At 45.4% G+C, this 12,801-nt stretch overlaps 1 protein-coding gene across 4 annotated transcripts in view; it reads left to right on the top strand.

Annotated features, from left to right (window-relative positions):
* The window catches only part of MCC (mutated in colorectal cancers), a 318,792-nt gene extending 306,638 nt beyond the window's left edge, over nt 1–12,154 (top strand). For 3 of the 4 annotated variants that reach the window (XM_010848367.1, XM_010848366.1, XM_010848368.1), the window contains exons 16-17: nt 5,358–5,480; nt 7,264–12,154. In XM_010848367.1, coding sequence (XP_010846669.1) covers nt 5,358–5,480; nt 7,264–7,444 — 304 coding nt within the window. In that variant the 3' untranslated portion in view covers nt 7,445–12,154. The remainder of the gene's footprint in view (nt 1–5,357; nt 5,481–7,263) is intronic. The other variant, XM_010848365.1, reaches the window with a different exon arrangement.
* Nucleotides 12,155–12,801: the final 647 nt, after the last annotated feature.

Genomic DNA, 12,801 nt, shown 5'->3' with positions numbered 1-12,801 from the left:
CAGAGTCAGACACGACTGAAGTGACGCAGCAGCAGCAGCAGCAGCAGCAGCAGCAGCAGCGGGAGCCAGCAATAAAGGTTCATAATTGTGAGGGCTTATACTAGGGGCCAGAGAACAAGGCAAGGATGGCACAGTTCTGGGCATCCCGGGAAACTCTGTGTGAACGCACTGCCACTCAAGGGGCAAAAGGAACATGTAGTGTTTATGTTGTACTTTCTCATCTGCGTGGAGCCTATGAAAGTGCTCCTTTTAGCCTTATTAACCTAGACAAACCATATAAATTCTTTCTTAACTGAAAGCCAAGCAGATGTGAATTAGAAACTACAAGGAACAGGGCATGAATGGTTGAAGTGTACGGCTTGTAGCATTTTTGAAGTCATCCTTGGAAAATCTGAGTAAAACTGTATAGTCGTCAGTACAGCTGTGCATGTAATTCTGCATAAAAATTCAGAGTTCAAGACAACATTAAATTCATCTGCAGACCCAGGTAGAGCCCTGCTGCCTTACCAGTTTTCAAAATTTGCACAAGAAGAAATCGCCTGAGGCATTCTTTTGTTACTGAGGTATAATGGACTTGCAACATTATATTAGTTTCTGGTGTACAGTGTGATGATTCAGTATTTGCATATATTGTAAAATGATCACCATAATAAGTCTGGTTAACATCTGTCACCATAGTTACCAAAAAATTTCTTTTAAGATCTCTCTTAGCCACTTTCAAGTATGAAATACAGTAATAAGTATAATCACTGTATTATACACTACACCCTCAGGACTTATTTTACCACTGGCAGTGTATACCCTTTAATCCCCTGCACCCACTTTGCCCACCTCCAGCTCTCACTTCTGGCAACCAGTCTGTTCTCTGTGAGCTTTTTTGGTTTGGGGTTTGTTTTTTTTTTTGGTTTTTTAGATTCCACATACACGTGAGATGATACAGTATCAGTCTTTCTCTGTCTTATTTCTACATAGCATAATACCCTCAAGGTCCATCCATGTTGTTGCAGATGGCAAAATTTCACTTTTTTGTGGCTGAGTAATATTGCATTTTCTATATGTACCACATCCTTATCCATTTATCCACTGATGAGCAGTTAGGTTGTGCTCGTATCTTGGCTGTTGTAAATAATGCTGCAGTGACGTGAGGGTGCAGGTATCTTTCCAAGATGGTGATCTCTCGGGTACATACCCAGAGGTGGAGTTGCTGGACCAGTTAGTTTTATTTTTAATTTGGGGGGAAACTTTCATTCTCTGTTTCTCAGGGGCTGCACCAGTTTACATTCCCGCCAACAGTACACAGGGTTTCCCTTTTCTCTGTATCCTTACCAAAACTTGTCATTTCTTGTCCTTCTATTTTTTTAATAGTAACCATTCTGACTGGTGTGATGGCATCTCATTGTGGTCAGTGATGATCAGTGATGTTGAGCATCTTTTTCACATTGCCTGTTAGCCATCTATATGTCTTTGAGAAAATGGACATTTGAGAAATAACCTTATGCTTATTTTTTTTTCTCTTCCATTCAAACCCCAGCTTCTGCTCACTTTTTAATCTGGGTTTTTGTTGGGGTTTTTTTTGCTATTGAGTTGTATGGATTCTTTGTGTATTATGGGTACTAACTAACCCTTTATTAGAGACATGATTTGTAACCATTTTCTCCCATTCAGTAGATTTCTTTGCATTTTGTTGGTCTCCTTTGATGTACAGAAGAATCTAATATAGCCCCATTTCTCTATATTTGCTATTTGCTATTGTTGCCTTTGCTTTTGCTATCATATTCAAAAAACCATCACTGGGATTGGTATCAAGGTGCTTATGTTTTCTTCTAGGAGTCTGATGGCTTCCGGCCTTACGCATTAATCTAACCCTTGAGTTACTTTGTTTTGTACGGTGTAAGACAAGTGATCCAGTTTCATTCTCTTGCATCCAGTTCTCCTGTGACCATTTATCTAAGAAACTGTCCTTTCCCTGCTGGATTCCATTTTTGGTTCCTTTGTCATAAACTGACCATATATGCATGGGTTTATTTCTGGGCTCTCTATTCTATTCCACTGACCACATGTCTATTTTTATGCCAATACCATGCTGTTTTGATCACATGGAGCACTTCTTAAAACTGTAATTCCTGGGTCTCAACCCAAACCTACTGACCAGAATCCAGGGATACCCCTGGCACTGTTACTACAGACACATGCTTTAGAGCAATCCTGTCCACATCACATGTGTAATGTGTGTTTTCTAGTAGCTGAGAACTATTAAAACCAGGGACATTCTAAAATATCAATAATATCATTTTAATGTATATTCAGTAATTTTACATTCTTTTTTATGTTGAGCCTATTCTTGGCTGCACTGGGTCTTCGTGTGGGCTTTCTCTCGTTGTTGAAAGCAGGGGCTACTCTGTGTGCGGCCTGCTCATTGTGCAGGCTTCTTACTGTGGAGCACAGGTCCAGGGCGTGTGGGCTTCAGGAGCGGAGCTTCGTAGCTGAGGCTCCTGGGCTCTAGTGCACACGCTCAGGAGCTGTGGCACATGGGCCTATTTGCTCCGAGGCTTATCAGGGATTGAACCTGTGTCCTCTGCACTGGCAGGTAGATTCTTTCCCACTTAGCCACCAGGAAAGCCCCAGTGGGTACTGCACATTTACAGCACATCTCAGTTCAGACTGGCTGTGTCTCAAGGACTCAAAGGGCTCCTGACCCTTGGAGGCGGGCGTGAGGTGGCTCTGTAATTGTTCCCTCACAGGGCTGTGTTTCAATCCAGACGAGCAAACCTGGAAGCACGGCTCTTACTGGAGGCAGCTGCCTGATTCAAACAAAAACAAGTAGGAAGTATCTCGTGTTTTAGGTTTGAGTTTCAGCCTGTCTTTGTGGCTTTAAATAAATCAGCATCGCGGTTCTAGAGTCTGAACAGCAGTTCACTCCTGTCTGCCTTCCTGAGGCCTGAGGGGTCTCAGCTTCCAGATGTGGCTTCCTACCCTCAGCCTTGACCATCTCCCCCAGTCCCCAGGATTGGGGAGGGTCTGTGAAGGCTTCTCTTGCTTCCCTGGGTCCCGTCCTCATTGGCACTGGCCGCAGGCCCGAGGGCAGGAAGCCCTTTGCTGTGCGGAGGCTGGGAGATCCTCACTCTTCCTCCAGAGCTGGGCAGGTGTGAGCATGACCAGTGGTGGGGAGTGGTACTGCTCCGGGCAGTTTTATGTTATCAATTTGAGTTCACGGTTAGATGTTAAATTCTCTTCATGATTTTCTTCTTTCCTTTTGCACTATCAATCAACTTTAGAATAAAAGAAGAATCAAAACAGTAACAAAATGTAGAACAAATAATTCTTCTCTCTTTATAGTCAGAGGGCTGAGGGGACAGATCGTCCATGCTCTCCTAACTTTCCCCAGGCTGACAGAGGGCCCTGCAAGGCTTGAGGCGGTGGTTTGGGCAGCGAGGCAGGAGCCGCGCTCCCCAGATGCATCTCATCCTGGTGGGAGACGGTGCCACTCTAGGACCCCAGTGGGAACTGCAGCCAGATCTGAGGAATTCCTGGTAGCTGCCAGGACCCAGAAGCCTCAACAAACAGGAGGCACTAACCAGAAGGCTCTGCAGGAGGCTCCTGCTCTCTTTAGGGCCGGTGGGAGGAAGTTACTGGGTATGATGCTCACTTTTTCAAATATCTTTCTCCCACTATCCTCATAAAAGTAGGCCTGGATTTTTGTGTTGCAACACCTTTCTTCATTAATGAATTGGGGAAGTTGGAATTGCACTTACAGTAGCTGGGGGCAGACATGTAAAAGATCAGATATTTGAAAAGCCAAGAGGGGTGAACCATGGCTGAACCCCAGAGCTCCTCACAGCCCATCCCCTCGAGGTGACCCCCACACACCCATCCTCATCCAGAATTAGGAACATTTCAAACAACTTGAGAAGAAGATGAAAGCGTCCCATGCCCTCTTTGCACGAGTTCAGCACTGTTGAGCATTTAGCCTTTTGGTCCGCCATCAGTGTATCAGATATTCACGTTTTTGCAAACTTGTCGCATCCAACTTTCGCTTGACAGTGTTCAGATACCTTTCCATTCCAGGGCACGGCAGCCTGCATTTTTGATTAACAGTGCAGAGCATTTCAACAGAACCGAAAGCAGATCATAACTTAACCAGCTCCCTGGTTGTTTCCCACTCATATCTATTCTAATTAGTGCTGAAGTGAATCCAACTGTAATCTCATGCTTCTCTAAGATCCCTGGAAGTTACTTAGTCAAGGGATGTGTTCATGTTTTATTTTGCTAGATGCTGCCAAACTGCCTTCCAGACTCATTGTGCTCACCTGCATTCCTCATACACCGTGAGTTTTTCTTAGAGGAATGTCTTCCGTAAATCCTGGTTACCTGATATGCTCCAAGGTACCAGATACCTTCAGTGATTTGTTTTCACTTTTGCCTCTGTGAAACTCTCTCAGGCATGGCACTGGGGTTACACTGCGGAACAAGGCAAATAAGGTCCTTGCCACCCTGGAGCCTACGTGCCAGTGGGGAGCTTGCTGAACCATCATGCAGGCTGTGCTGATCTGTGCCAAGCATGCTGCACACAGAGTGACACTGTGCCAGAGACGGGGGCCTCAGGGGGAGGACGGTGGTCAGTCCCATCGCCCTGCCCATGTCCTCCTCTCGTAGGAGGGAGAGGAAGGCAATAAGCCAATGGGACACCCCAAACCTCCCAAGTCAGTTACCTCAGGTCACTGTAGTAATAAAGACCCACCAGACTTGAAGCCGAGGAGTAGGGGGAGTCGAATCAAAGTGCATATTTAATTTCCATCCTTTTTAAATGTGGAAAATGAGATCAAGGACTTTCACAGAGAACCACCTTTTTCTATTCTGCAAGGTAGGCTCGTGTTGGTTTCACTGACTGGGGACCTGGCCCAGGTAGTGCCCAGACCAGCTGTGTACTCTCGAGCCCCCAGTGGTTCGGGAGATGCTGAGCAGCTTGGAAAAGGGCCTGAGCGCAGGCCCGGGTTCTGCGGGCAGGCTGCACTCTGCTGGCCCGCTGGCTCAGGTCTGCCCAGAGGAACTTCTGCAGGAGCTTGTCTCCCCACGTGTAAGATAAGAAACAACTTCCTGTATTGTTCCCTTACAACACACACATCTCTGAAGGTCTCTGTCATTAAAAAGAGCCGACCGCAGCCTTCAGGAACCTTTCTGAAGGGCCTTCAGGAACACAGCAGTGAGGTGCTGGGCTCCTGTGCCCTCTCCCCTTTGCTCAGGACTCCAGCCTTTGGACTGGGCCGGCTAAGTCATATTCCACTCTGCCCCCATCAGGGCAGCAGCCCGATCCATCATCTCCGTTGCTAAATGGCGTGCTTCGTCTCTCCTTGATACAGAGAGAAGAAGTTAAAGGCCAGAGTTCAAGAGTTGGTGAGTGCCCTGGAAAGACTCACAAAGAGCAGTGAAATCCGACACCAGCAATCGGCAGAGTTTGTCAATGACCTAAAGCGAGCCAACAGGTACAACCTCACTGCTATAATCCAAGCGGTTCTTGGACTTACGCACCATAATTGCTGGGAATTGACTGTGGACAATGGTGTGTCCACCGCCACCACCTCCTTAGAGCACAGTCCTCCCTAGGGCTTCACCTCCCGGTGTTCCACAGAAACCTGAGGAATGCTTTTTAAGGATGGCAGATGCAGCCAACTGTGGTCCCCTCTTAGCCCTTCATATAGGAGAGGTTCTGAGAAGTCAAACAATTAAAAACAAAAATCAGCCTAGGTTTAAGCCAGCATTTTCCAAACAAAACTGGCTACAGAACGTTTTATTTGAGCAGCATTCAAGAATCAGGTGGGGTACTTCAGGAAGCAATGCTCTAAGATGGGAGCCTCAAACCTTTCAGGCTCATGATACCTTTACACTAAAAAAAAAAAAAAAAAAGAGGACCTCAAAGTTTTGTTCTTTCAAATTAACTTATCAATAAAATTTGTCTATTAGTTTCTCAAATGAGATTTTTAAAGATTTTATTCATTTACCAAATTAAAAAAACAAACCCAACTCACTAAATGTAACACAAATGACATTTATTTTAAAAATCACAGTTTTCCAGAAAGTAATTAGAAGAGGGGCACTGTTTTCACAATTTTGCACATGTTTTTAATGTCTGCTTTAATAGAAGACAGCTGGATTCTCCCATCTGCTTCCACAGGCAGTAAGAAAACCCAGCTTCCCATAGAAATAAAGGACCTCACATTTCCCTTCAGAAGGCTTTGGGAGTCCTGGGCTTTGAGAATCTGACAGTATACAGAAGGGAGGTGGAGTGCTGTTTTGGACCAGAGAGGGTGGGGGGTGGGGGGCCTCTCGGATAGCTCAGCTGGTAAAGACTCCGCCTGCAATGCAGGAGATCCAGGTTCAATTCCTGGGGTCGAGAAGATCCGCTGAAGAAGGGAACAGCTACCCATTCCAGTGTTCTTGCCTGGAGAACCCCCAAGGGCAGAGGAGCCTGGTGGGTCCCTGGGGTGACAGAGAGTCAGACATGACTAAGCACAAAACAGGGTACGGAGACTTACCTAGCTCTGGGCTTAGCCCCTGCCCTCATCCCCCAGAGACCTGGGTTTGGCTGGCAGTGTTAGTTCATGGCCTGTGAGCACCGAGTCCAGCATCAAGGACAGCTGCTGGGGCCTGTCTGTCCGCGAGCTATGGAGGTGACTTAAGATTGGAACAGCAACAGACCTACTACTTGTATTTCCATGACAGATTTTTACAATTCAGCTACCATTTCTGCTTATCTATTTTGGATGTGGTTAGTTTGGATTGTTGGTTTTAAACCCCTCTTAATGTTAGTGACAAGCCTCTAGCAGTCAGGCTAAATTAACTGTGGTTAAGTCAAGACATGAGTGACCATGAGTGCCGTGACCCTTCTTGCTTAGTTGCTAAGTTGTGTCGGACTTTTTTGACCTCATGGACTGCAGCCCACCAGGCTCCTCTGTCCATGGGATTTCCAAGGCAAGAAAGCTGGGCTGGGTAGCCATTTCCTTCTCCAGGAGATCTTCCCAACCCAGGGATTGAACTTGTGTCTCCTGCATTGGCAGGTGGATTCTTTGCCACTGAGCCACCAGGAGAGCCCAAGTGTTGAAATACTAACCACCTGACTTCAAATTCTTATTTCGGAGGCCCAGTGGCCTGTTCTTTCAGAGTGGTACTCACCAGACCCGGTCAGCCAGTGGACAGCACAGTGTGTGTGAGTGTCTCAGTGCTACTTGAGATAAGCCTTCATTCTCATTTCCCTCTGTGCCCACATAGCAACCTGGTGGCTGCCTATGAGAAAGCAAAGAAGAAGCATCAAAACAAACTCAAGAAGTTGGAGTCTCAGATGATGGCCATGGTGGAGAGACACGAGACCCAAGTGAGGATGCTCAAGCAAAGAATAGCTTTGCTGGAGGAGGAGAATTCCAGACCTCACACCAACGAAACGTCACTGTAGTCAGCACCTGAGCTCCACGGTTCTATCCATGGAGCTAGGGTCTAGCAGTCACTGAGGAGGGGGCCTCAGAGGACAAGACCTGTCGGGAGAAGGAGAGGGAAGGTTGGCAGGTGGGCTGGCACTCTTGGCAGGGAGGCGCCCTGGACTCAGGCTCAGGGCAGGTGGCCCCGGTGAGGCGGTGTAGACTGTCCCCCGAGGGTCCCCCCTGCCCTCCTGGGCTGTGGGCAGCATGGGGACTCCTGCCCCGCACACCGGCTCTGCAGGGCTTCCTGCCGCTTTCAGCACTGGCTCTATCCCTCGCCCATATTTTCTGTATCTGTGGTATACTCCAGGCATCATGTTTGATTTTCCAGTCTTTGCAGCCTTACCTCAGGCATTCCACATTTCTCCTTTCTCCTTCTAGGGAAAACTGGTGGGGGTGGTGGGGGCAGAGGGGAGGCAGTGCTCCGCATCAAGAAGAGCTGCTGCTTCCTTTCCTGCAACCAGGCTTTGGTTTTCAAGTCCCAGGTATCAACTCTTTAGGAGGCGGCTATCACTCAGAGGTGTCCCGGGAGGTTGATCACAGGCGGACGGCACGTAGGTGTTCCTTCCAGTCCCAGGTTTGAGGCTACAGGTAGAGCAGTGGGGTCCGACCTCACAGTAGTGGCAGGGACGGGCAGGGAACGCTCTTTAGACAGGAATCTCCCTGTCCCAGTGCTGCCTTACTAACAGCTGAGTCCTGTTGATCCGTGTCGGGGACCTAAACTGTCAGGAGCAGAGGCGCATTAGTGCTTCCTGACTCGGGCACCGCAGAACTGCTGTTCTCCACGAATCAAAGCTCCCCGCCTCTCTCTCGAGGGAAATGCTCTGCAGCTGATCCACCTATTTAAGAGACTGCTTCTGTGGCACCAGTTCAGGAGTGCGCCCCTGCTGTTCCAGAGGGCAGAGGACAAGGGAAGGCTGAGGAGGCCTCCTCTTAGCCCCCAGAAACATGGCAATGGGTGGCAGATGGTGATTCCACAGATGTCAGTTACAGCAAAATGGTGACAGGACTGGGCAGGACCAAAGTACCTGAATTCTTTCAGGAAGGTCTTCCATTTGAAAATCAGCTCTTCATCCCTTTTCTACTGTAATGTTCCCTGTTGCAGTTTTTCAGTTCTCACCGCCCTAGGCTGACGTAACATTTTAAAGGACCACTTGCCATTTTTCCTGAAGACCCACTCAAAGTCACTTAGAAGAAAAACGCCCAACGCTACAGTTCAAAGATCTGCTTACGACCAGATCACTGCATTCACGTCTCGGTGTCACTGAGCTGTTCTGAGAGGCAGGACACAGATTCCGCAGCCTTCAGTCTGACAGGGAAGGACACCCCAGCCACCGTCTGCAAAGGCAGAGCACGTCCATCCCCCAAGGAAGGGCCGTCCTGTCTCAGGCCAGCAGCGAGGCCACCCCATCTTCAAACAGTCATCATCAGCTGGCCTCAGGCCCAGCTCTCGGGTGCTGTGGTCATGGCGAAGGCCCCCACCAGCTTCTGGTTCTGTTATAGATAACGTAAACTTTGTTCTTGTAACAATAAGTCAGTTTTTACTCTTTGGATGGTTTCATTACAAGGAAAATGTAATGACCCAAAAGTGTGTTTTTAGAAAAAAGTGTAGCAGATGAAATCATGGTTTTCCCCATTTTTCCAACTTGCCCAGGGGACACATGTTCCCGAAGCAAACTGGGCTGTGCAGGGTGGGGAACGGGCGTCAGAGATGGGAGGCTCTGAGACCACCACTGCAAAAGGTGCCCGCGCAGAACCTCTGTCTACCATTCTCGCTCAAAGGGAGAGTCCTGGAACCCATCCCAGACCTGGGAAGCCTCAGTTCCTACGTTAAGAGCCCCAGCATTACTGCCCCTACTTAGCTCATTTTGAGTTTATATTTCCACATAATACTGGTTGGGTGAACACTTTCCCTGGCAAAACTGTTACTTTATAAATGTGTAGAATAAAAACTATTAAATAGTTGATTACCTTTCCTTGTATTCTTCACATACTCCCCAAGATTCTTGCTGAAGGTGAACTGACAGGCACTTGGTTATTATGCTAATTGCAAGGCTTACTAAAATTGCATAGATGAGATAAATGATTGCAGGTGCCTGGATCAGTTTCTTTTACAACCTGAATTCTTCTTTCTAAATAGGAGCACATTTATATTAACATCTCCATCAGACGTAAACAATGATCCTCATTATCTAACTTGAATGAGCCATTCATTTTTAATTGTTTGAATCCAGAGTTCGATCTCTGGCTCCTAAGAGAAATGGGCATGAGAAGAAAAAACCCATTTCCCAGTCCCGCTGGAGTAGTTTCCCACTACCACACTGAGGCAGAATCTCAAGTAAGAGAGACTTCTGCCTGGAGCAGTAGTGCCATCAACACGTGCGCCCATCAGATGCAGCTGATGTTCTGCCAGACCCCTCGTGCACCAGCTACCTAAACTGCCATGGGCTGGCAGGCAGGAAGACCCCCTTTTGTGATGAAACCAAAAGTTACTTATGATTGTATCTTAAGGTTGGGATTTCTCACGCTCGCCCTACCTCACAGACATTTTATCATTGCCCGTGGAGGTAACTGTTGTATATTCACTCCCATCTGCTGGCAGGCCACAATAAAAAAAAAAAAAAAAAAAAAAACTAAGTGCCAGTTAAAACACAGTTGGTTAATTCTCTTGTGAGGCGATGTGTAACTTAGGAAGTCTTCCTCTGAGCCTCTGCAGCCAAGCTTTACAGGGACCCCGGAGACTGGACGCTCTCCTACTCTGGGAGGCAGTGTGCATTAGAGCCGAGGAGACTTTCTTTTTAGGATGAAGACAGCAAAGAGTCTACTGTTTCAAGAAAATCTTGAAATCACCGGTAAGTGGCCTAGTTCCCACCTGCATACAGATTACTATTTTAAGTGAAAAAAAGCCTCATAGTTACCCATGGCATGAATTGTTTCCTATGGCCCACAGAAATTATCCTGCAATTATTTTTAAATTCTATTAAATATCTTAAAGCTCTCATGAGTTGGGAGTGCCATGCTTGTGTTTTGAGTGAAGTAAAGACTATAGAAGTTACCCACTTGTATTACTGACTTCTAATTTAAAGTCATAAGCTTTTTCCATAAATTACTTGCAAATGCATAGCTGGAAATGTGTCTCATCCATGAAAGTATGAAGTAAAAAGATCATGTTTCCCAAGTTTACAGCTGCACCTATTTCTAAGTACAGCAAACAGCTTTTAATTAGACAGTTTTTAGAGGTCAAAAGGGGAAAGAATTCTGATGACTGCAATTTCCGAACTGAATTTAATTAGGATGCATCCCATAGAGTTGCCAAAGATTCTGTGGGAGGGAAAGAAGCATGAGAAACATTATTTTTTCTGCACCAAGGGGCCGCTTGGTAACACCATAAAAAATTATGAAAAAAAAATCACTTAACAATTATTTTTCTATTTCTCCAACGGAAAGGCCTATTTGACAGCAAAGATACTATTATAACCTTTCATCGAGGCTTATTGGGCACCACTCTGTAGAGGTATCACTTGTTTCAAAACACAAATTCTGTCTTCTCACTTAAGTCTACCCAAATCCTATTCTAGTTAACTCAGATCTCATGTTCACACAGGCCAGACTGTAGTTAGCACTGAACCTGTCACATTCTAAGTTCCTGTTTCTCATACCTGAAGTTAACTTTCTGAAGTTTGTATTCACTTAGGCTGCCATATGGTAATTTTCCAGAACTGGCACCAAAATTATCAATTAATGTAAGCACTCAGTGGCTGTTAAAATATTAAGGAACTGGAAAAGGATACAAGTTGAATAGCAGCTGTTCACACATTCTTGTTTTCCTAATTCTTGTGTACAGAAAGATACATTTGCATACAGACAACTATTTTTGGTGAAGGGTTACACTGCATAAACTCTCACCCTGCATCTGAGGGAGATTTTGCATGTGACCAAGAAATCCTTCCATCCCAGTAACAGCAACTGCTACTGGATAATCACACCATTGGCCCAGTAGCACTGGTTTTTTTCCCGTCAAGGTTGGTACAAAAATCACTCATCCACTAATCATCAGAAACATCAGCTCAGCAGTACAGAGCAAGCTAGAGATAAAAATCCCCTCATATTCATGACCTGCTTATTCATTCTACTGCTCACTTCTGCAGCGTTCTGCAAACCTAATCCATGTGGAAAACGTTCTGTGGGGTACTCACTCACAGGGCCCATGGACAGCCAGGTGAAGGGGAGCCCCAGTATTACCTGTTTCTGTTTGAACCCGATGCAAAGAGGATGAGACATGTTCACTTTTCTACTTCTAATCAGTTTTTAGACATTGTCGAGACTGACTTCCTTTGCATGTGATTTTAGTTTCCTATTAATTGAAAATGTGCTTTTAAGCCGCTTGAATGTACTGTCAGTTACTGAAGCACATGTGACTAAGTCTGCATTTGTCAGTATTGTTCTACTGTATTACAATCTCATTTTAAGGTTGACACTTAACACTGTACCATACCTTGTAATTTTTTAGATTCTTCACTTGTATGCTTTAAATGTTTCCAGATGCCTTTAGTTTTAGCTGCTGTAAAATAGCTTTGTGTTATTTGATATAAAATTGTTTTTTAAATAAAAACTCCATTTATTTATACAGAGACATTTATAATATTTTACAAACATTCTTATATTCTGAATAAATATTTCTAATTCCATAATGTGCTTTTACCTGTATTCATTGAAGGGTATGACTCTCCTTCTGCAATACTAACATTTAATGTCAAACATCACAGGTTCGGTAGTTACATCGAGAGTCCTCATCAAAGTGGGGAACTAGACAGACTGTATTGGTCAAGACGGCCAAGAGCCAAAGAAATCATCACCATCTGTCACTGATTTCTATGGGCCACCTTTCCAAATTTGGATTGAATAGGGAGTTAGTTATCTATCGAAGGATCTAGATCTTTTTTCCTTTTTAAAAAAATGACTGAAAGAGGAAATGTAACTGTGAGCTGGAAGGTCATCCATGACTATAAAGAAGGATGGTGAGCAGCTCTGCGTGGTGGTTGTCAGATGTCAGTTCTCATCATCAAAGCAAAGTACCTTTGACAGTAAGAGTAGACACACCTTGATAACCTTCCTCTTTTATTTCCTTTGGCTGCAGCATGCAGAACGTCCCTGACCAGGGATAGAATCTACCCCCGCTGCACAACAGGAAGTCCTTTCTTAAAAATTTTTTTTAAAAACTGCTATCATATATCTGAGGTCTTTAGCAGAGAAGAATGGTATTTCTTTGACCTCTGAGATCCAAGGACTGGAAAGCATTACATTCAGAAAACCTGACTCTAATACAAATTTAAGA

Source organism: Bison bison, unplaced genomic scaffold (assembly GCF_000754665.1).
Source record: "Bison bison bison isolate TAMUID 2011002044 unplaced genomic scaffold, Bison_UMD1.0 scf7180017864264, whole genome shotgun sequence".
NCBI lineage: Eukaryota > Metazoa > Chordata > Mammalia > Artiodactyla > Bovidae > Bison > Bison bison.
This window is presented reverse-complemented; position numbering and strand designations above follow the sequence as displayed.